The sequence below is a fragment of the Tursiops truncatus genome, chromosome 7, assembly GCF_011762595.2.
Source record: "Tursiops truncatus isolate mTurTru1 chromosome 7, mTurTru1.mat.Y, whole genome shotgun sequence".
Classification (NCBI taxonomy): Eukaryota; Metazoa; Chordata; class Mammalia; order Artiodactyla; family Delphinidae; genus Tursiops; species Tursiops truncatus.
The window spans coordinates 32,255,916-32,280,442 of NC_047040.1; the positions used below are offsets into that span (position 1 = coordinate 32,255,916).

Consider the following 24,527-nt stretch of genomic DNA (forward strand, 5'->3'; position numbering starts at 1 on the left):
AGCACTCTGATTATTCAACTGAGTTGTAGCCAGCCTCTTTAAACAGTTACCAAATCCCCGGAGAAGAAAGGCAGAACTTAATTGAGAGAAGTACATGAAAACAAACTAACTAAATTGCCTCACACATTATGCTGAAGGCTCAACAATGGAATATTACTCAGCCATAAAAAGAAATGAAATTGAGTTATTTGTAATGAGGTGGATGGACCTAGAGTCTGTCATACAGAGTGAAGTAAGTCAGAAAGAGAAAGACAAATACCATATGCTAACACATATATATGGAATTTAAGAAAAAAAAATGTCATGAAGAACCTAGGGGTAAGACAGGAATAAAGACACAGACCTACTAGAGAATGGACTTGAGGATATGGGGAGGGGGAAGGGTAAGCTGTGACAAAGCGAGAGAGAGGCATGGACATATATACACTACCAAACGTAAGGTAGATAGCTAGTGGGAAGCATCCGCATAGCACAGGGAGATCAGCTCGGTGCTTTGTGACCACCTAGAGGGGTGGGATAGGGAGGGTGGGAGGGAGGGAGACGCAAGAGGGAAGAGATATGGGAACATATGTATATGTATAACTGATTCACTTTGTTATAAAGCAGAAACTAAGACACCATTGTAAAGCAATTATACTCCAATAAAGATGTAAAAAAAAAAAATCTCAATTCACTTTATACTTCCCATGAGTGTGAAAAATACTTTCATTAACATCATTCTTAGAGTAGGTTATTTTTCTACTTTAACATATACTTTCAAGTATGTTAAAATCAGACTTACAAAGAAGTATTAAAATATGTACTTAAAACACATTTAAATAAATAGCCTTCAAATAAATTCCACCAAGAGGTGGAATTTTTAATCAGGGTTTTCATAAGACCAGTATTTTGGTATGTACATGTATACAGCATGAAATACCCTTGTATATACTTTCTGAATATCATGTACACTTGGTCCCAAGCTGTAACAGTAAAGCATCTCTCAGCTCCATTACAGAATTGCCCCATTTTGGACTGACACCATTCTTTCAAAACTCTATTTAAGGGTAAGGAAGGGCATAAGGGTCATGAGAAATAATTGTCAAGACTTCCAAGAGGGTCAGGGAGAGAGCTTATCTTCAGCAGAGCTATGAACAGGCCATATCTAACAAATTAAAATTTAAAAATAAAATATTCATTTAAGTACAAAATAGCACCTGTACAAATATGGGTTTGGAACACATGATTTAAAAGTAGAATGTGAGAAAAGACAGGCATATTTGTCAAAATGGAGCTCAAAATGAGTTAAGAAGAATGGCACACCCAAAATCATTAAGTGTGGTCAAAGACAGCAGCGAGATAGATAGATATATGTATAACTGAATCACTTTAGTGTACATCTGAAACCAACACAACATTGTAAATCAACTGTACTTCAGTAAAACAAAATTTAAAAACAAATAAGAGAAGAATAACCCCCCAAATTTTAAGGTTATAGATTTTAATTTGGTCACAGTTAACTACTAGGAAAAGAAAACCTGCTCCTTTTTGAGACTCATAATGTGATCGCTGGGTAAAACAATGCACATGTATATTTCTCAAATTAAATAATCTAATGTAAATTTTTAAAAAAAGAAGTCTATTTCCATATAGGCAGATGGTAATCACACTACAGTGTGCACTGGTTAGACTATATAGTCATTTATGGTATTTAATTTACAAGAGGAACCCAAAACAATGAGGGGATCTGAATAAAGTTAACAAGAGATTCATTTCACATTCAACAAGTAGTTACTGAGCACTATTCCCAGGATATAACAGATTAAAAAACTGACAAGGTCTCAGGTTCTCATGCACTTTACATTACAATGTTGGCATCCTCCATCCCACCCTCCTACCCTTGGGAGGGTAAGAGAAAGACTTTTTTTAATATGAAGGTAGGTAGGATAGGATAGTACAATGGAAATAACATGGAACTTTGAGTCAGATGACCTAAATTCAAATCCTAACTTGATTATCACCTCAGCCTGTTTCCTCACCTGTAAAATACAGATGAAAACGATCACATGATTATAAGAATCAAATGATATAAAAAATATAAAAGCATTCTTTAAGCTCTGTTTATGTAAGAGGAGGATCAAATTTCTTCTGCAAGATTTCAAAGGATATAACAAGGTTTCACCAAAAGGTAGACAGATTTCAGCTCCATACAATTCAGGGCTCATCCGAGATGGAATGGGCTGTCCCCTAATATTACAGGTGATCACACATGGGCTTACTGGCCTCTTGGCAAAAATCCAGAAAAACACAGTAAGTTCACGTAACATGTCCACAGTAGTCACAGAGTATAATATCTGCTCTTACCCTCTCTGGGGAAGAAGCAAAACAAATGATTATGTTTAGTATTAAATATGTGCCAGATTAGTTCTTCTGTATGCATGATGCAGCTGAAAGGTGACTGTTATATCTGGATCAATCTGTCCAAGTCCCAGTTTTTCCATTATAGGTTTGGTAGGAGAATTGAAAAAGATAGTATAACTAACTGCCCACCATAAAGCAGCTTCAAAAATGTCATTTCCCTTTTCCTTTGCCACTTATAAACTCTGTTCATGTATGCTCAACTTTCATTATTTGCTATTCATAGAGCAAGGGTATCTGATTAAATAAGAAGGAAATACTGTTCAGCAAATATTATTTTAAAAAACAAATAATCACTAACACATTAAAAAAGATTCCGTTCAAAAAAATTAAGTTTGGGGCTTCCCTGGTGGTGCAGTGGTTGACAGTCTACCGGCCAATGCAGGGGACACGGGTTCGAGCCCTGGTCTGGGAGGATCCCATGTGCCACGGAGCAACTAGGCCCGTGAGCCACAACTACTGAGCCTGCGCGTCTGGAGCCTGTGCTCTGCAACAAGAGAGGCCGCGACAGTGAGAGGACCGCGCACCGTGATGAAGAGTGGCCCCCGCTTGCCGCAACTAGAGAAAGCCCTCACACAGAAACGAAGACCCAACACAGCCAAAATTAAATAAATAAATAAATAAATTTAAAACTGTTAAAAAAAAATTAAGTTCTGCAACTTTATATGGAAACCATGTTGATTTTTAAAAAGAGAACTGGAAAATACAGTATTAGCAACCTTGTATTCATTCTTCCACTCATTCAACAAATAGTACTAACCACCTACCATGTACTAGTCATTCGCAATTAAAGGTTTTTTTCTGTGTAATTGAAGATTTTTAATTAGATATATTCCACAGACTGCAAAAGAAAATCTAACCTGGGTTCTGGCTATAAAAAGGTCCTCCGTTCATCTGATTCTGAAGGCTTGTTTGTGAAGTTATGGAAGGAGGGCGCCTATAGGGCAAAGAGCCCCCTATTGTTGGGGGAGTATGGCGAGTGGCAGGTCTATTCATGCTGTAGAACTGAACAGGATGACCTGGAAAAGGGACAGAACATAAATTTGTCACTAAAAGAAAATTATCTCAGACAATGAAATACTTCAGGTACAATGCCTGAATCTTAATAAGATTATTAAAAATAACAATATTTAGCTAATTTAATTGCCATCTGACAAATATTAATGCAAGGTGACAGTTATTTCTCAGTTAACAGTATATCCAAGTGCAAAAGCAGCAAAGTAGGTAAATAAAGTTATGATTAGGTTTGGAAAAGCTATATCTAAATAGATTACTAATTAATATTATGATTTTATTAAATTAATAATTTGATAGGGTTTCAAAATCATCACAATTAAAATTTATGGGGGGCTTCCCTGGTGGCGCAGTGGTTAAGAATCCTCCTGCCAATGCAGGGGACAGGGGTTCGAGCCCTGGTCCAGGAAGATCCCACATACATGCCGTGGAGCAACTAAGCCCATGCGCCACAACTACTGAGCCTGCGCTCTAGAGCCCGCGAGCCACAACTACTGAGCCCACATGCCACAACTACTGAAGCCTGCATGCCTAGAGCCCGTGGCTCTGCAACAAGAGAAGCCACGACAATGAGAAGCCCATGCACTGCAACGTAGAGCAGCCCCCGCTTGCTGCAACTAGAGAAAGCCCACGCACAGCAACGAAGACCGAACACAGTCAAAAATAAAAACAAATTTGAAAAAGAAAATAATAAAATAAAATAAAATTTATTGCTCACTTCCTCCAAAAAAACACCAGCAATTAAACACTGAAAACTAAACTCAACAAGATGAGAAAAACGTTTAGAAAAGAAAAAGAAAAAATGTTTGACACACAGTTTTATTCCAAAATAATAATAGTAGTAATAAATTTAAGGTAGCAAGCCAATTTGTTTAAAGGAAATAATAAAATATTTCAGCAAAAGGTCAAGTGACATAATTCCAAATCACATTTTTCAATCAAAAATATCCTTCTCTAAACTTAGATTATTTTGTCTTAAAATTAGAGTTTAACAAATTTACAATTATGAAAAAAAGCTAAGACACAAAAAGTGTTGTCAAAAATATCTAATTTTTAGTATGATCCTGAACGTGTTCATATTTATCAGCAATTTCATACATTTTGCTCTCTGAGAGCACTTCAACAACTAAGGCCAACAGAAGACACTCTTTCCTAATCCATCCAATTGCCTAGTTCAATCCAGTTCCTAAATTTTATCTTGACTCCAATTCTGCTTAAAATCATTAGCTAAGGGCCTACTGTACAGACAGACCAAGTACTAGAGCACCCATGAGAGAGCAGGCAAGAAAAGAGAAGGGGGAGGAATGGGGGAAGGGGAAGAGTGAGGGAGAGAAGAGGAGGGAAGAGAAAGGTGAGCGGAAGAAAAGGAGGAGGGGAGGGGAAAGGAGAGGAGAAAGGACAAGGGAAGAAGGGAAGGGAAGAGGCGAAAAGAGAAAAACACAACAATTTTTCTTCTTTTCCATGATTGTAAAATGGTTTTACGTGACTAAAACTGATCTTCAGGAACTGTTAAATTTATCAAACTTGGATTCATATGGATACTCATATAAAGAATATTACAGAAGCACTCAAGAGCTGCTATAGGATTTACTCTTCATACATACGACAGTATCAAAACCTAAAACTCAATTCTGTTGTATAAAAATCTTGAGTAGTCAAGCTCAAGCACAATCCACTGTCAATTTATACAGCCATGATAAAAATGTAAAAGCATGTAAACTAATAAGCTATTTTTTAGAAGGTATATTTTGTCATTTGAATCACACATTGCTGGCATTTTAGGCATTAGTCTGTAACACCCTAATACAAACCTAGAATAATCAAGTTAAAAACTCTGATATTTAACACCATTATGAATTTTATATAGTTAGATCCAGTCTAAAACCTCCCATGTTATAAGCCATCAGTGATCCAAAGACACTACATAATCAAGACTCTATTCAAACCATTAATGAAGCATTTATTTTGCTTTGAGCTGAAAAACAAAACTATAGTTTAATTACCATAGACCTAACTATAAAAACCTGAAACTAAAAACTTCTAGAAGAAAACAAGACAAAAATCTTTTGCGACCTTGTGTAAGATAAAGAGTTTGTAAACACAACACTAAAAGCACAATCCCCAAAAGAAAAAAGAAAAAAAAAAGAGCAATGAACGAGACCATCAAAATAAAGAACTTCTGCTCTTTAAAAGACACCATTAAGAGAATGAAAAAGTAAGTCACAAAATGGAAGAAAATATTTGCAAATCACACAATTAATAAAAGGCATATTCAGAATATAGAAGGACTCAATAAGAAAACAAACAACCCAATTAAAAAGGTGTGTGAGGGGAAGCAAAAACATTTGAACAGACATTTCACCAAAGAAGATGGCAAATGAGTACATGAAAAGATGTTCTACATCATTATTCATTGGGGAAATGTCAATCAAAACCACATGAGAAACTATTATACACATATGAGAATAGCTAAATTAAATATACATATATATATGTGTGCGTGTGTATATATGTATATAATGACAACACCATGTGCTAACAAGTACGCAGAGCAACTGGAAGTCTCACACACTGCTGGTGGGCATGCAAAATTGTACAAGCACTTTGGAAAACAATTATGCAATTTCTTACAAAGTTAAGCATTCACTTACCAGACAACCCAGCAATCCTACTCCCTAGGTGTTTACCCAAATGAAATGAAAGCCTATGCTCACACAAAAGTCTGTGTGTGAAGGTATTTGGCAGTTTTTTCACAATCACCCAAAACTGGAAATAAATCCAAATGTCCCTCAATTGGGAAAGGGATAAACAAACTCTGGTAAATCCATTCAATAGAACACTACTCAGTAATAAAAAGGAACAAAACATGTAATAATGCATAAATCTCAAATGCACTGTGCCAAAAAGCCAGACCCAAAAGGTTACGTTACATATGCTTCCATTTATGGTATTTTTACAAAGGCAAACTTTAGAAGAAAAAAAAAAACAGATCAAGAGGTTGCCAGGGGCTAAGAATGAAATGAGTGAAATGGAAGGACTGCCTACAAAGGGGGCTTGGAGGAAATCTGGGGATGATAGGACTGTTCTATACCTTGACTGTAGCTGTGGTTATACCACTGTATACATTTGTCAAAACTCACATGAGTCCATACTAGAAAGGGTGAATTTTACTGTATATAAATTATACCTTAATAAAAAGAAAAGAAAAAAAAGTATTTGGTGGGTGATTCAAAGATACTACATAAAAGAGATTATATTCATATAAGTTGTTAATAAGGCATTTACTTTGCTTTTTGTTAAAAAACTGTAATTATTCACTCATACAACAAATGTTGATTCAGTGCAGACTAGGAACCAGCACCTGTTATTAAATTATAATTTAATTACTAAAATGTTGACTCTAGGTGAGGGTGATTTGTCCTTTCTGGGCCTACAACTGATTTCAAGATGTATTCCTTACTCTACTGATGCAGGAGCATAACAAGATTTCTGTATTTAACTAGCTAGAGTGGCCTAACAGAGTGGTATGTAGATCAAAGGACAGCTCATGTTTACATACACCCACTGCAGAAAGCTTTTCTTAAAAAGTGCTGTTACAGAAGCTATGCCATAAAACACCATCCAAAATGAATGGATTAACATGGATTTTTAAGATGTCTTTTAAAACACTTAAACACCTAGATACAGCAGCAGCACTGCACATATATTCTATGAAGTACTTTATTAACCAGCTAAGGTGATGTGTGTCCAAACACATACATTTTTATAGATAAGAACTTGTTTACTAAACCAGCATCACTATTAACTTTGAAAATATACTTTGTAGCAATTGAGCCTTTTTCTCCTTAGCCATGAAAACAAACTTTAGGTAGCAATTTTAAAACAGTAAAACACCAGTCAATCTTAAATTACAAACAAACTTGAAATCCTTAAAAAGCCCCCTAACTATGTGTTTCCAGTGCTGCTATAATAAGCAACAAATTCTGTTATAATAGACTTGTACTTTCAAACTGTTATATCAAATATTTCCTATAAAATATACCTTAAAACTACTGTCATACTTTTCTTTTTATTAATGACATAAACTGTAACAAAGAATACTTCTAATAACAACTTCTCAAAACTGTATAGAAGGGACTTCCCGGAGGTTCAGTGGTTAAGACTCTGTGCTCCCAATGCAGGAGGCATGGGTTCAATCCTTGATCAGGGAACTAAGATCCCACATGCCCAACGGCACAGCCAAAAAAAAATAAAATAAAATAACTGTAGAGAAGACAGCTCCATACTAAATTTGCAAATCTCTAGTAAATAAAATTCAAGCAATAAAAAATGTGTATTTGTGCTATTCTACTAGAAAAATGAGAAACCTTACCCTGATTCCCTCAGGAAATTCTATTCTTCGGTCACATGCCATTTTCTAGTTAGCACATTATTCTTCAGATTTTTTTTTAATACAAACCACAAACAAACAAAAATCATAAAGCCAGAGTTCCAAGTAAGAGAAGAGCCAGACAATTGGATCTGCCTGCCAAAGAATAAACCAATACTCACCTGTAGGGGGAGTGGAAGAAACAACAGGGGGAGTTGGAGAAGTGAAGCCATCAGCAAGGGTCTGGGCACCCCCAGCGGCAGTGTCTGGGGCAGTGGAGGGAGGGACAGTAGCAGGAAGAGGGGCAGGGGCAGATGCAGAAGTAGCAGGAAGGGGAGGAGTACCAGCAGAGCCAGCAGGGGCTGAGGGGAAAGAGGAGTAAGAGGCAGCATTAATGAGGCAGTTCCATCAGGCAGGATTAGAAACGGCATTAGAGAACTTAATGTTAGCTACTCGGTGCTTATCAATAACCAAAGAATAGAAGAGAGTGTTAAAAAAAAAAGAATGAGCTTATTATGTTAAAGGATTATTAAGGTTTGCAGCAAATAATTCAAGATGCTAAGGGTAATGTACAGGATTTTAAATTCATTAAAAGCATTCCTTTTTACCTGATAGCCACTACTCTAGAAGAAAAGTGCTCCCTTTATATTGTTATTTTTAACATTCTGTAAATATTGATAGTATACAAAATGAAACACACTACAAAATGACAGTATTCCATTTTGAAGTATACAAATCAGAAAATAAAAATATTTCAGACATAAATATCTTATCAGGTAAAAAAGAATTTAGAAAAATAACTCTTTTTCATGATTTTTAAAAAGGTATTATCTATTTGTTATTATAAGTAAGTTAAATATGTAATATTCTATCCTTACGTCTTTTCTGTCATGTTTTTAAAACTAAATTTTAACTTTGTGTCCTCAGATTAAACAAGTACATTTTTCTGTTTCAGACAAAAGAGGGTAGCATTTCAGTGACTATCAAGTTCTCAGAGTCCATGAGATTGAACTGTCAAAATTATATCTGCTCAATCCTTTGCTACCAATATGGTTCTCACACTGAGACCCCACTGTGCCCAAAGGCATGCACTGTCATAACACCAGCTGGAATTAAACACGTAACTCATTCCGGTGAAACCTCAACTCAAAGCACCAACTACGCCACAGCACCAAAGACACAAACCCAAATAACAGAGAAGTATGTGAACATAAACTCACAAATCATTTGGTTAAAAATAACAAACGCATAAAGATTTTTCAGCATTTACAGAGTCTTCGAGGGAAAAAAACCCTGATTATGAAGAAAGCCCAGTGTAATTAAATCAGAAATTGAATCCAAACTCAGCAAGCAAGGTGAAGATGAAGCACAATTCATGTTTTACCTGGAAAGACACTGGGAGGAGAAGGTGTAGGAACAGCAATGGGGACTCCCACACTCCCACTTCCACTGTTCTCCCGACTGCTGCTCCGACTACTAGGGTGGCTTCCTCCGCTACTCCCGCTGCTGCTAAAGAAACAGAAGCCACCAAAACATGAGTATTGATATACAGCAAGATACCGCCAGCATTTTCCAGAATTTTCTGAAATGAATATAGCTACAAAATGATAATTCAAAAGCCCTCCACTTAAAAGATGAATTTCTTAATAAAGTAAGGAAAAGAGCTGAGTTCAAGAAACTTGTTTTGGCTACCTTTTAATAAGCATGTATTAAAGAAACTGAGAAAGAAAAAAAATTCTCCATAAACATAGTGATAAATCATGGGGCTTGACACATAAAAATAATATTACTTTCTCTTGTTCCAGTTTAATGGCTGTCTGAAGAAACCTCTTTTATAATAACAGTTTTCCTGAACAAATTATTTGATTAATTTTATTTGTAATGATATCATGATATACTATCCCATATTTAATGTTTTATTGCGTATAGTTTTTCATCTGTAAAGTTCCACCAAAAAACAACTTGAAATTTCCCACATCTGGTCAATTATTTTTTTCAGGTCAACAATAACTATTAATCTTGCAGAGAAATCTGCACTTTGAGATGACTGTTCTCTTTCAACTTCCTGGCTGCTCAAAGTTGCATCACAACATAAGAAGAGAGAGGTAGAATCAGATGAGGTTTGGGGGAGCAGAGTGAGGAAAAGAACTTAGTGCTTGGAAAATGAGAGAGATTTAACTGAAGTTATCTGAACAAATTATGGTACTATGACCATCACATTTTGCGCTGAGGTAGAGAAAATACCTGTAAGTTCGATTTCTTTGATTCACAGAAGCTGTCCTCACAGGGCTCTGCTGCGAGGGAGCCATAGTACGGGCTGGGCTAGGTACGTAATCATTTGGTACCACTGGAGGGCGCACTGGCTCCAGTGTGCGATAGGGGGAGTGCCGCCTACAAAAAGAAGAGCGTATGTATTGTGTGATTAGCAAGTTTCGGCACAATCAATTCAGAGCTGCCAGTAGTGAAATACAGTTTGTACTCGGAGGTAGTAGAACGTGTTTTAATAAAACCCAGCTACCAATTTCAGTCTTCCCTTAAGTATCACTTCTCCATTAGGGTTTTGATGCATATTGTTGTATTTTAGTCTCCAACTTCATTTCCCTCTGCTAATGCGATTTTGTTCATTCATTCTGAGAGCACGAAGATTCTACTACCAGATAAGCCAATGTTTCCCAGACTCTCTTCTTAGATGAGTTCAAATTATTTTAGTGCCATGTCAAATTCCCCCAACTGCACTGCATAAATGCACTAATTATCCTCCTCACCTCTCTCTCCCTAACCAAAAACTCAGACAGGGTAAATCAGTCTAGAACATGGCTCCACAACCCCCGCACTGATGATCAATAGCAACCCTAACAAGTCACTTCCCTTTCTATAAGGTACAGAAATAAAACCATGTCCACACACAGAAATATATAATTTAATCTCATCTCCTTCCATTCTCACTTCACATCCTCCTTCAGCTTTCACCTTGATTGCCCTTACCTCTTACCCTCTTCACAGTTCAACATTTAAAAGGGAGAGAAGGAAAAAAAGATCACCTAAGTCTTTCTACCTTATTTGAAGTACAAAACAGACTGGATTTATTAGCATATCTCCCTCTTTTTTTCAAAATTTCCTTTTAAAAGAAAAGAATGAGAAGAGCAAGAAAGGAAATATGATAGGAAATAGGATGCACACTGGAACACTAGTAATTATTGAGTTAGTTCTCATCTTTAAGTTTCCAAATAACTTTATGACAATGATAAATACTCAACTGACACGAAACTGATATTGTGTAGATGAGATTCTGGTCTTTAACTGGATCTCAAGATGTGAAAATTAAAGAGCTTTCTTTTCCTGAAATGATGTTGCTCACCTGACTTACGTATTTCTCAATAATTCACTTCCCAAAAAGTTCCCAAGGTTCCTTTAAATACTATTCTCCTGGACCACTCGAGTTTTGGCTCATTGATTCTGGATGAGATTACTCTGCAATGACCCTGTCTACTACGCTCAAAATCTTCTTGCATAAACAAATATACACATTACTAAAAATAAATAACAGGCACTAGACAAGATATTGGGTCAAAGAAAGAAAAAGGAACGTTAGGACCTTGGATTTAAAATACAAAAAAGGGGCTTCCCTGGTGGTGCAGTGGTTAAGAATCTGTCTGCCAATGCAGGGGACACAGGTTCGAGCCCTGATCCGGGAAGATCCCACATGCCGCAGAGCAACTAAGCCCGTGCACCACAACTACTGAGCCCGCGTGCCACAGCTACTGAAGCCCACGCGCCTAGAGCCTGTGCACCGCACCAAGAGAAGCCACCGCAATGAGAAGCCCGCACACTGCAATGAAGAGTAGCCCCCGCTCGCTGCAACTAGAGAAAGCCCGCATGCAGCAACGAAGACCCAACACAGCCAAAAATAAATAATAAATTTATTTTAAAACATAAATAAAATAAAAGACAACAAAGTTCGGGCATCTCTGAAGTTATGATGTAAACATAAAACACCATAAAATACGAAACTGATTGATTTCCAATTTTTCCCAGACAGTAAAAATGTTCTGTTTCATGCAAGAAAAAAAAAAACCTTTGCTGAGAACCATACAATGAAGACAATGATTAAAAAAAAAAAAAAAGGTAAAAAACTAGGGGCAGAGGACAAAACACGATAGCTGGGCAAAGACCGCGAAAAAGCCAGGCTGTGACCATCAAACGGCTAGTGGTGCCCAGCCACTCTGGTCTCCAAAGACACTGCAGAGCCCTTGCTAATACACAAGGAAAACAAATACTAGTGTATGAGTAAATCTTTAAAATTGGGGAGTAACAGAAAATTTTATTTTACTAGGGTTATCTTGCTAACAATCTTGATTCAAAACCTAATTAAAATCCATTAGATACTATACATGATAGAAATACAGACATTCCACAGGAAAATAAATATTTCCTCTTGACCTGATTCTCCACTCTTACCCTGTACAATTATAACCTACCACACATCATCTACATTCTACCCTGAAGTTTAAATCTTATTTAAGCTACTAGATCCTCTCCTCTCTAATCTAAGCAGAATTTTTTGTCTACCCCGAATAAAATCATCCTATTCCTGGTTGGAAATCATTTTTATTCTTTTGTTTCACACTCTCCTAACTATAATTCCTCCTCCAACATCATCTTTCTTTGCTTGATTAGGTTGCTAGGGTTTTTTGTTTGTTTCTTTTGTTTGGTTGGTTTTTTGTTTTTTGCTTTTTTTTTTTTTTTTTTTTTTTGGTGAGGGGGCCAAAAATCAAGATTGCCAATTAAAAACTTTTAAGCATATATCACAAAGCCAATGGTAGTCAAAGCATTTTGCCTTACACATTTAAAAAAAATCCAATTCATGGTACAGTGACTCTGAAAAGTTGACAAAGGACAAATTACCCCCTTTTACAGATGAAAAAACTGAACTGCTAAGAGGCTTACTATGCAACACGACACAGCAGGAGCAGAGCTGGACCACGATTTTAGTCATCTCACTTCTGGGTGATATTATGCCCACTTGATCATGATAAACCAAGTTTTTATACTAAGATGCTATAGAGGAAAAAAGTCAAGCTTTTCCATCAATTGACCATTTCTCCCAAAGTCAAATCCGAAGCCCAAGTCTGTAGACTGAATGAAAGCTCAGTATTCTCATAAAAACACAAGATATACAGACTTCTGTATTAGGCACAGTATTTTCTTCAGAAGACAAGTTTGAATAAGAAAAATCAACTATAATACAAAAGACTAAAAATTTTCTGAAAATAGGAATTAGAGTGTAATTTATAATAAGCCATGAACTCAGGTTAGGATTTACCGAAAATTTAAAATGCATTAGAAAAATAATTTCTAAACAAAATATTTTTAAAGTATAAAGATGAAAAAAAAAAGTATAAAGATGTTTCCCAGGTATAAAGTATAAAAGATGTTTTCCTTTTGGAAAAGTTACACACAAAAAAGATAACCCTAGGAAGAAAATGTTCTCTTTTCAAATATTTAAAAATAGTTTAAACATATATATTGTTTAGTTTCCACACAGCACTACATAAAATGGTTTTCAATTATTACTTAGTTACATACTCACCCAAGTGTCCCTTTCCCTGACATAGGGGGACTGGGGGGTTTCTGAGTTGGAGGTGTTGTACGCGGGAGCCCACCCATCTTCATGTTCTGGGTACTCACCTAAAAAAATTTTGAGGAAAAATCAATTTAACCTGTATGCAGTGAAACAAAGTGGCACTTTCAGGAAATAACATTATGCTATTTAACAAAGGAGGGGAAGGTTTAAATAGGAAAAAAAATTAGAGGCCATGCATTTCATATGCAATTTCTACTCTACTATCATTCTACAGTTGTACTCAAAGGACTCTTCCTAACGTGAGATTTTCAAATGATTATAAAGTTGTATGCAAAGACTTTATTTGCCATTAGGCCATCACACCAACAGATCACTGGTTAGACTATAAGATACTACATTCAATTGAAATCAAATAGGATAACTATAAAAACTTTAGTTTTTATAAAGAGTAACTCAATCAGACAATAATGCCTTTATGCAATTCCTTGTTTTTTAGATAGCAAGTTTATCATAAAAAACAAAAGACATGTTTCCCCCCCAAAAAAATGCAACTTTAGTTTTGATCCATTGTAAGTAGAGAATATAAAATAAAGTTATATCATATACAGAGAAAATTCCATTTTTTAAAATTGTGGATCAGCCTTACAATTCAGATTTCTTTAATGTTCTCTTATGAAGGAATCACCTACCTGAAAACTGCCAGAAGTTAAGGCATGTTCCTAAACATCTGAACCAGAAAGGTAGGGCTGAGGTATCCCATTCAACTGTGAGCGGTACAATGGCCACTGGCAATGTCCTAGTTCCAATGGGAATTAAACCCACTCAGGCCCAAAATGAAGATTAATTTAGGCATAGGAAAGATGTAACATAGTCCTAAATCAGAGCTAAGCCGTGATTCCTCACTATTCTATCCCCAACTGAAAGTGCAAGTGTGGGACAGTTGGGTGATTTGGGAACCATGGATGCCACCAAAGGAGCAAGTCAGCACTTACACAGAAAGCCCTAGAAATCTGGGTACCTTAAAGAGTTAAGAGAAGTCATGCACAAATATAGATCAAATGCAATCTCAAGTTGTTTGAGATTACCAATTGGTTAGAGTTAATAATGTTTACCACATATGTTCATACCTGACCCTATTTTAAGCCCCTAATATTCTGGATTTCCAAACACTTCAAAACAGGATCTTAACTTTTCTAATAAGAATACATCCAGAGTATTCAAATTATACTTATGAAATGAAACTGCAAGACTTCTGAAATCAGAATACACTTGTAATTTTAAAATATAAATTTTAAGAAAACAAATCATAATTATATAGAGTATTGAGGCTGACAAAATTAACTCTGGCTTAAAGGGAATATTTAAAAATCCTAAAATACTACTTGTTATCTGAATAGGCAAGAAATAATATATCAAGAAACAAACTCTTCAAATGAATAGCCCAGTGAACAAGTTGTGTGTGATGTTAAAACAATCTTTAATGACAAATGATACCTTTGAAATATCAATATTTTTAAAGTTAAGCATTCATCTATAATCCTTTTTTTATTGCTTTTAAACAACAAATACAAAACAAACTGGTTATCAAGGAAGAATAAAGATTAACTTATCCTTGCTCTCCCCCTCATTAATAAGCAGAGGGTATAATTGTATCTTAAAATGAAAATGTCAGAAGTTTTAAAAAATTAATCCACATTTGGGGAAAATTTTAGGAGTAATATGACAAATAACGAATAGCTTTTAAAACTGTATATCTTAATTTATGATACCAGAAGATTTTTAAAAGTAGTAACCAAAGTCCTTTAAGCTCAACCTTAAACAACATAAAACCCAAAGTCACTTTAAGTGATGAAGGAGAAGTAGGTGAGCCAAACACTAAACTACATCAATTTGCTAGAAACAGGAAGGAAAAGGAGCAGGGACAGAAAAAGAGTAAAACAGAATTTTATTCTATACATGGAATAGCTAAAATACTTGAAAACAGCTTTCCAACTTTGATTTGTTTAAGGTTTGGGTATATAAGGTGTTTTGATTAAATTGCAGTATCTTCTCTATAAGTCTTTTAATCTACCCAAAACATAAAATAAACAATCTATAAATTAAAATCTGGTGGACATTTCTATACATAAAACTTGATACATTTTATGATCTGTAGAATCGTCAAATGGTTCTATTTGTTTGGTTAATGGGGTTTGCATGAGTAACTTAATTCACTTAAGAAACCAAAGAGTCCCTGTGGAATGTCCAACTAATCTATTATTTTATACTTCACTGATGCTGTGCTACCTCTGTATTAAGCTAGAAGAGTATTCAATATTTCTTCAAGGTAGCTTTCCTTGTGAAAAATGTTTCTACGCTAAGTAAAACAATGAATATGCTATACAGAATATACATACTGCCATCTAATTTGAGGAAAAGGGAAAAGAACAGGAATAATTGCCAAACAAAACTTATTATAATATAGAGCTCACCTATGATAAAAGTTAATAAACTGTATTTCACACCTAAAATAATTTGGTAAAAAATTACTTACTGGATACTCATCATGGTTCTAAAAACTACTTTGAGGGAAGTTACAGGGGGACACAACGCTTCCTGAAAAGGAGCAAAACACATGACTGAATTGTGAGTGTGGTGAAGGGGAACTTAACTAGAGAGAGAGGACATACCACAAACTCAGGATAAAGCAACACTGCACCCACTCCATAACAGCAATTCCACTTGAAGTTTTAGAAAATGTAATACACACAGGCAAAACTATCATCTGGCACATGAACGTGTAGTTGGCGGTCCTGAATCATGAACAGGAGTGCTCGTGATACTTTTCAAAGTTTTACTTGGGAACTGGAATGAAACTTTGATGGCTGATTCCAACAATATTTCAATTAATGTGGGTATTTTCTGATGCCACAAAGGAAAAGTCATCATTGAGAGCTGAGTGAAGCAGGTGTTAGCCACATGGAGAAAGAGCAGGAAAGGTCCCTTTTTTTTCCCTGCCAGAATGAAACTCTCAGAACAGAAGAAATACTTCATTTAGGTGATGAAAGTTAATGCATGATCACAACTCAAATAGTTTCCCACTGGCCTGGATGAAGAAATGCAGATAATACCGAGAGTAAGAGCAATTCCTTTATGACCAGAGTGGTCTGCTCTCCCAGACTCTGGAGATCACTACAACTAGAACCAACCATCAGGCCAATTATTATACCTTACTACTGCTTCTAAAGTGCTCCTATCTTTCCTGCTCTATCCTTTTTTGGTAAATGCAATACCCTCCTTGAACCCTGATATATATATAGTATCATGTATTTCATATATAACACTCATTACAAATCTTAGTGATTTCCAGTAACTGTGAACTCCAGTATTTTTTATAAAGCTGGCCAGCCAGGTATCTCTAGTTCAGAGCACATCACCTCTGCTATGAAGAAATCTCCCACGAAAAGATGACCTGTTGCAACTTAACAGTGACAGACACATTCTAAAATGATATCTGTGGTATATCCCTCATTTGAACTACCTACCACCAGACTACTAGACACAAGGGTAAAAGAATATGAAAAATAAAAGAAGACAAAGGTCTGTAAAATGATTTCTCTGCTTTTAAGGAACTTATTTTAGAACTAAGACCCACATGTTTAAAACAAAAAGTAGTATCTACAAATTATATCGAAATCTCCAAAAAAGAAATATCAATGCAAGACAAAATGGCTACAGAAGGTTTCATAGAGAAAAATCTGAGCTGGAGTGTTAACAAGTCTTAAAAAGAGCAAGATTTAAATATACTAAGAGAAGAGGAGTAGTATGTATAGGTTGTGTCTGGATGTGGCGTAGTGAGAATGGGCAGCAGCTGTGGTCAAGCATCTCTAGGCTTTCGTTCAATGCCCAGTATCGTTCCCCATTAGTTCCATCCAGTGCATAATTTTCTGGCTTCCTAGAGATCTTTATCCCTCTCCTCAGAGGATATATGTTCCTACTTCAATTCTCAGAGCCAGCAGGAAAAGAACCAGGAGATCCTCTGAAGGAGATCAAAGCTGAAATCAGGAATTCGAGTATGACTTCAGGAGAGATGTAAAATTTTTAGTAAGAGAGTTAGAAAGACAAAAAGCCTAAGGTGCCAAGAGTCCTAAAATAATCTAATACAGAGATAAGGGAATAAGAGATTAGGATTAAGGGGGGAAGAACAAATAAAGTAAGAAGAAGAAAAGAGGAATAAAGATGGACAAACTTCTGCTTGATTCTGAAAACAGTTTCTAACAACTGGCTTTTGACAAGATAGAATTGGTGGCTCAAGTCTGGAACTGATAGGCAAACCCAGATGAGTCTTCCAAAAGTTGCTGTTATTGTGGAGTTTTTCTCCCAAGTGTTGTATCGAATAAATGCTTAACAATGAACCCTCAGCTGTACCCAAGAGCTAGAAATGTGAGAGGCAATTTATCATCCTTCTGTACTGTAGGGAATGACACACAAGGTCACATGCAAAGTGAAAAGGTTAGCCCATTTTTTACATAAAGTTATGGATCTTCAAGATCCCAAGCAAAATTTTCAGAAGTGTTGTATTCTTAATGTGTTAACTGTAAAAGAAACTCCTAACCCCTCCTCATTAATTATTAAGAATCTGCTTGTACAATGTTCATCTGAAATAAATACTACAAAAACAGATCAGAAGTCTTTATTTTTTTTTGCATTAAAGTAAATACACTTATTTTAAAAGTACTTAAGCTTAGCTTCATTAGTGACAACTTTCAACAGAAATATCTGTTTCAAACACATCAGTAACAAGGTCTTAAAACTCTTTTAGTAAAATAAAGAGTGGGGAAAGGGTACCCCAGTTCAAGGTACATTCCACTTTTATATGGCCTCAGGTACATATTAAAACCCCTCCAATATGGCATGCTATCCATCGGCTTTTTATACCTTTTTCTTTAAAAATATCACCACGTTGTTTTCAAAGGTCTTATGAATTAAACTCTACAACTTCTCATTCGACTGAAAAAAGTTAACCCAAATTTTAGATGAAAAGAACCATTAAACACAACCAGGACATGCTGTATAAAAGGTTAAAAGTTCAACTTTTAAGCATGGAGGTCTCTTCTGAGTCAAATCCCATGTGTCTTGTCCCAAAGTATGATATTTGTTTAGAGTATATCTGAAAGGCATCAAGTCTGACAACAATGGGAGCAAAGACAGAGCTCATAATGAGCTGAGGAGGAAATCAAATATCAGGAGACTTCCAGGGCACCTGACATAATCCACAGGTCTCCAAAAATCTCAGCTGGAAAACCAGTGGACTAGTTTACTATCTGCGGTCCCTTCCAACTTTAACATTTTTAAATTCTATTTTCTATCTTAATATACTCAATTATTCCATTAATCAACCTTCTAAAGCAATTCATTTTTTCCCATCAACATTAAGAAGAGTAATGATTTGCTATATGCTGAATATTTTTTCCACTCTATTTTGTTTTGGTTCACCCAAAATTATTAACTATGTGCCACAAGTTTATAGAGATGACAGACATACTCAGAAAGAAAGATAAGAAGAAAGAGACAGAGGACTGGCACATTCTAGCTTCTAGGATGACCTCACGGTACATACTTCTCACCCTGTCAACCCCATCCCAATATAGTAGAAACAACTACATAGAGCCACAGTACTAAGGAGTGGAGCTTTTTTGGTGCAAAGAGCAAAGATGTTAAGGAATCTTATCCAAGTGTGATGTTCCCTTATTAGATCTTTCTTTCTTGGAAGCTCTCATTTCCCACTCACTCTGGTCTCTCACACAGAACAGATCCTGAACCCAGAAAGGTCAAGAAGGAATCCTGGTAGGGTTTGGAAGAAATGAGCTAGGGATAGTTCCTTAGGCAAGCTGGTCTAAACTTTAAGGGGAAAGAACTGGTCCATTTTTTTTTTTTTGTCTTTCCTTTAGTTAATCTTTCTGTGCACTTCTATCACTTTGGAGGTTAATGTATCAATAGCCAAAATCTGAATACAGACTTTAAGGGAAAAAAGCCAAGATAGCCACAAGGACAGCTTCTGGTCTAATTCTACCTATTTTATGCAAAGGAATCTCCTCACTCACCGAGACTGAGGGCTTGGAGTCAACACTCCAATATACTTTTATGTACACATGAAGTACATCTGCCTGGGCTCCTCCAGTCACATCTCTCTACCATGATCTGTTAACTTTCTGTGGCCGTGGTTAGTAGCTAGTTAATGATTCAGATCTCAGTCATCTTGTCTTCTTGTTATCACTTTCTACACTGAAGACATGGCAAACAACAGGGTATATGGTAAGAATACATATTTGAAAAGGAATTATAGAATTCAGCTAAGAAAAAAAGAACAAAAATGAAATGCATGATCGATTTGGTGACAATAATTTTAGTACCATTCTATCTGACAGGCTTCTTGATTATTCTTGAATGTCTTTTCCCATTTTTCCCTCCAAAATACTAAAATGTTACTGAAACAAGTAAGAAAAGGAAATATCTTTAATTCTTAACTTGTATTTTGTTAAACACTATCATGAGCTTTTGATGCTTTGCATATAATACTCGGCTTGAAAACCTCTTAAAGTGAGTTTATACTGAAATATTTATATAGCAATTTGAAAAGACTAATTTTGTTTTTTGCAAAATACATGATACTGCAACTTAAAAAACACCCAAAACACTGAATATTTTCCAATTTTCAATTTTTTTAAGAGTGATTAAGAGTCAAGAGATAATGACATAGTGGCCACAAGGTATATAATAAAGCACACCATTTATAGAATAAAAAGGCTATTACACAGGGGGAGAGTTAAATGAAGCACATTAGCAGCCCTCCAATCCAAAACAAAATTTCTACATTTACAAAAGTCCAGCTAATTTTACTTCATAATGACATTTTATGATAGGGTAACTTACATTTCAGTTTCACAAAATATACTGACATTGCAAAATAACCATTTAGTCAACAAATATTTACTAAGTGTCTAATGTGTGTCAAGCACTGTTCTAGGCACACAGGATAGGGCAATGAACAAAACAGTCAAAAACATCTGCCCTCATGGAACATGAAGACACACAAAGTTTCATGAAAAAAAAAATAAAATAAAAAAGAGTAACTAACTATTTGTTGGTTTTAAAATAAGGCCAAGTGCCAAATATCTCTTCACTCCCCATATGTAATATTCTACATAAGAACAGAGAATGGAAATCCAGCCCTGGAATCTCTTACCTTAAATCTAAGCAACCACTTAATGCACAAATGGAGCAAATAAAAGAGGTAAGGGAAAAAAGCATTGAAAGGTTAGTTGGAACTTCAGGATGTGAAGAGAAAGGAAAAAAACAAAGAAAAAACAAGTTAAGCATTCAGCATTAAAAAATAATGTTTCAGTAGATCATAGAAAGAGTGGTTAAAGCAGAATGTGTCATGAACAGGAGTTTTGTGATGAAATTATATGACACTTTTATTTAAAAACAACTTTATTAAAGATTTCTTCAAATTAGTGACCCCTAAACACTAAAATGTACAAAAAATGAAAGGGACTACAGATTCCCTAAAGAACATTTACTTGAGGATTAAATAAGAATTGGGGGATCACCTTTTTAGTATATAAGTGGGGAAGTACAAATATGATGTTTTATATTCTAAGTGCCTTTTTATCATTAAATTCGTTCAGGATCCTAAAATTTTCTATTAGCAGTTGTTAGCCTCAAATAAATCTCAAAAGATTTTCCCAAGTTAGAATAAATTTCAGTTATTAATTATCCATCCAATTGTACATCCTATTTTAACATGCTCTAATTAGTACTGTAAACTAAATGCATTAGGTGTTCATTATAAAATTAAATATCAAATTTCAGATAATAGTGCTTATATCAAAATTGTAAGAAAGAAAAAGATTTTTTAAAAAAATTTACACCATAAATATTCTTTTACCTAGATCTACATTAAAGTTAGATTTAACCAATTTCTAGCCATACTTGTGTGAGGTATATTTTTTAAATTTAAATTTGCTTATATTAGACACAAATCAATTGCATGAACTGTACAGTTTCACTTATAGGCATATACGTATTTATTCAGCATCACATTTGAAAAGTCACTGTCTTTCAAATCACTGCTGAGATGCAAACTTTAAATAACCTAATCCTTAGCTGAAGCTCTGAATAGTTTCTTAAGAACGAACACCAATTTAAATGAAAGTTATATGCTCCTCAGTTGTGATTATGGTACTTTACATACATAGCAGGCACTTAAATACATTTTAAAAGATAGCCAAAATATATAATGACTATCTACTCAAAAGCAGTGGAAATACTAGTTCACATATTAGTTTTAGCTACATTATTCTCACCCAAAATGTTGAGATAAATTTGTTTTAGAAAAATTCAAAGTACATGTTTGTTTATATATGTTCTTTCTGAAAACTAATGCCAAAAGTTTGTTGATATTTTTGAGATAAAGCAAATACTTTAATAACATACTGAATAATTTTTAATTAGTCATACTAAATCATTAAAAGATTAGTAATATAATACCACATTTATTTCCAGATCTATATGAGGTATTTTCATAACTGATTAAGCAAAACAATTCAGTCAAAGATGACTGTTTAAAACTTGACAACATAATACTAAGAAGAAAGAAGGATAACAATAGTTATAGTGGTAAGAAATCTTCAGAACTACAAGTAGGCCAAGACTTGATCCTCTGGAAAGAAAAGATAAACGCTTAATTTTCTGAAGAGTTAGTTTCATTATGGGCTGTTGTTTTTAAGCTGGACAAAAATTATACTTACCTTTACTCCATGTCCAATATCATCTAGAATTGTATAGTCAATAGGTTTTCTAATATAACGAACTGGTCGTTCAAGGTTGGCTGGAGCAATAATCTTATGTGTCCTTGAAGTGTTTTTATTGGTAGTCAAAATACCAATTTCTCTTCTTGCAACTTTCTCTTTATGAATATCAACGGTCTACAAAATATAATATAAACACAACACAAAAATGTATAGCTCTTATATCCAGAAAAATAAAAATATAAATACTTAGAGGTTTAATATCATTATTCATATTCTTAACCACAATTGCTAACTTCTCCTTTTGGGACCAATACTGACTTTCTCCCTTTCTAGGCTAAAGCAAGGGATGGGAAACCATGGCTGGCAGACCAAATTTGGCCCACCACCTATTTTTTACAGCCCAAAAGCTAAGAGAGGTGTTTACATTTTTTTAATGGTTGAAAAAAGTCAAAAGAAAACTAGGTCTTGACATGTGAAAATTATATGGAATTCAAATTTCAGTTTCCATAAACAAAGTTTTATTGGAACACAGTTATTCTACTTGCTTACATATTTTCACAATATAATGGCAGAGATGAGTAGTACTAACAGAGACTTTATGGCCTGCAAAGCATAAAATATTTATTAGCTGGCCCTTTACAGAAAAAGTTTGCCAACCTCTGGACTAAACATGCTAATTTTTCCCCTCTCCATTAAGACTTAACCTTATTAAGAAAGCCCCAGTGAAGGAATTCCCTGGTGGTCCACTGGTTAGGACTCCATGCTTTCACTGCTGAGGGCCTGGGTTCAACCCCTGGTTGGGGAACTAAGATCCCACAAGCCGTGCAGTGCAGCCAAAAAAAAAGAAAAATCTTCAAAAAAAAAAGAAAGTCCCAGTGATTAATCTGGTTCCATTTAAAAATAACCTATTAGTATAAACTCTATTAGTGTTTAAATAATTTTTATTAAAAAAAGAGAGGCCTAAACTATAAATACAATGTTAAAATAAGAATCATTTTTTACAGAGAAACTTGTTTACTGAGGCAATGCTGCTTATATTTTATCATAACAAAATGCTTGTAAAATATTTCATTATTTTATTTATTAAATGTTCAAAATAGGATATAATTTAGTACATAACAACAATGTGTTTTTACTCAGTTTCTATTTGCTGAGAGAGGGCGAATTTAAGCACGGGTAATTAATACACTAAAGCAGCATTTTTCAAACTGCAAGGTGCAATTTAGTGAGATGTGAGCAGCAATTATTTTAAATGAAAAAGAACAGAAATATCAGACAACATACACATAGTAAGGTATTTTTTCTTAAAATGTTATGTATATAAATACATACATTAAATTGTGTACTGGATGAAATATAAAATATATTTTTAACTGTGAGTTGCAGTTTAAAAAGTTTGAAAAATACTTCACTAAAATTTTGTTCACATCTCTTGCCACCATTCCTGGCTCAAGCAGCAATTAACAGATACTTTTGCTATTTCCTCCCCAAACCTACTTTAATTTACCCTGTCTAAAGAATAACCAGGTAGTAACACAGAAATGGAAATGAAAGATAACCATCATGACATTATTAAATACAACTTTAAGAAATCTGAACACTGATTATTTATCCTTCTAAACTACCTAAAGTGTGAAAGAAACCTGAAACAAATTTGAAGCCTCCCATTTCAACCAACAGATCTTAAAAGAAACAGAATCTGTAAGTTCATAACTAATAAATATCTAAATGAAGCAACAAATCGAATACCGGCCAAAGTAGTGACCTTATCATTTTAATTATTTCTTTTTAAGACAAAAATAGGTTTTGAACTTTTTCAGTGCATATTAGAAAAATTACAAAATCTGCTTTCCTTTTCAACTGTTTGAGGGAGCTATAACAGAAAAAAAAAAGGTTGCACATTAGTGACAATATTGGAATTTACTTATTTTTAACTTCAGAGAAATGGAAATTAATCATATTTTACTTTTGAATAATTTTTAATGAGTCTTTCTGAATTACTAAAAATATGAGCTAGGGGCTTCCCTGGTGGCGCAGTGGTTGAGAGTCTGCCTGCCGATTCAGGGGACATGGGTTCGTGCCCCGGTCCAGGAAGATCCCACATGCTAAGGAGCGGCTGGGCCCGTGAGCCGTGGCCGCTGAGCCTGCGCGTCTGTAGCCTGTGCTCCGCGACGGGAGAGGCCACAACAGTGAGAGGCCCGCGTACCGCAAAACAAAACAAACAAACAAAAATGAGCTAGGAAGATTTCATACTTACCAATTATACTTCAAAATAACCAAAAAACCCCAAAATATGACACTTATTTTTTATATATAACTGGTCTTTGTTATACCAATAAAAGAAAATTTATTAGAGAATGTAATCCTC

The 24,527-nt window shown here is 35.0% G+C and overlaps 2 protein-coding genes across 19 annotated transcripts in view; one reads left to right on the top strand and one right to left on the bottom strand.

Moving 5' to 3' along the window:
- RAPH1 (Ras association (RalGDS/AF-6) and pleckstrin homology domains 1) overlaps positions 1-24,527 on the top strand; it is a 183,624-nt gene that overhangs the window by 119,349 nt on the left and 39,748 nt on the right. The window lies entirely within an intron of this gene.
- ABI2 (abl interactor 2) overlaps positions 1-24,527 on the bottom strand; it is a 102,695-nt gene that overhangs the window by 22,203 nt on the left and 55,965 nt on the right. For 10 of the 18 annotated variants that reach the window (XR_012333004.1, XM_019939078.3, XM_019939082.3 and 7 more), the window contains 5 exons: positions 22,157-22,333; positions 13,371-13,468; positions 10,025-10,171; positions 9,165-9,289; positions 3,258-3,416 (listed from right to left, as the gene is read on the bottom strand). Coding sequence is in view for 17 of the 18 variants with exons in the window: in XM_019939078.3 (XP_019794637.1) it covers positions 3,258-3,416; positions 9,165-9,289; positions 10,025-10,171; positions 13,371-13,468; positions 22,157-22,333 (706 nt within the window). In the remaining variant the exon portion in view is untranslated. Of the gene's footprint in view, positions 1-3,257; positions 3,417-7,962; positions 8,143-9,164; positions 9,290-10,024; positions 10,172-13,370; positions 13,469-22,156; positions 22,334-24,527 lie in introns of all 18 variants that reach the window. The other 8 variants (XM_033859874.2, XM_019939079.3, XM_033859881.2 and 5 more) reach the window with 3 other exon arrangements.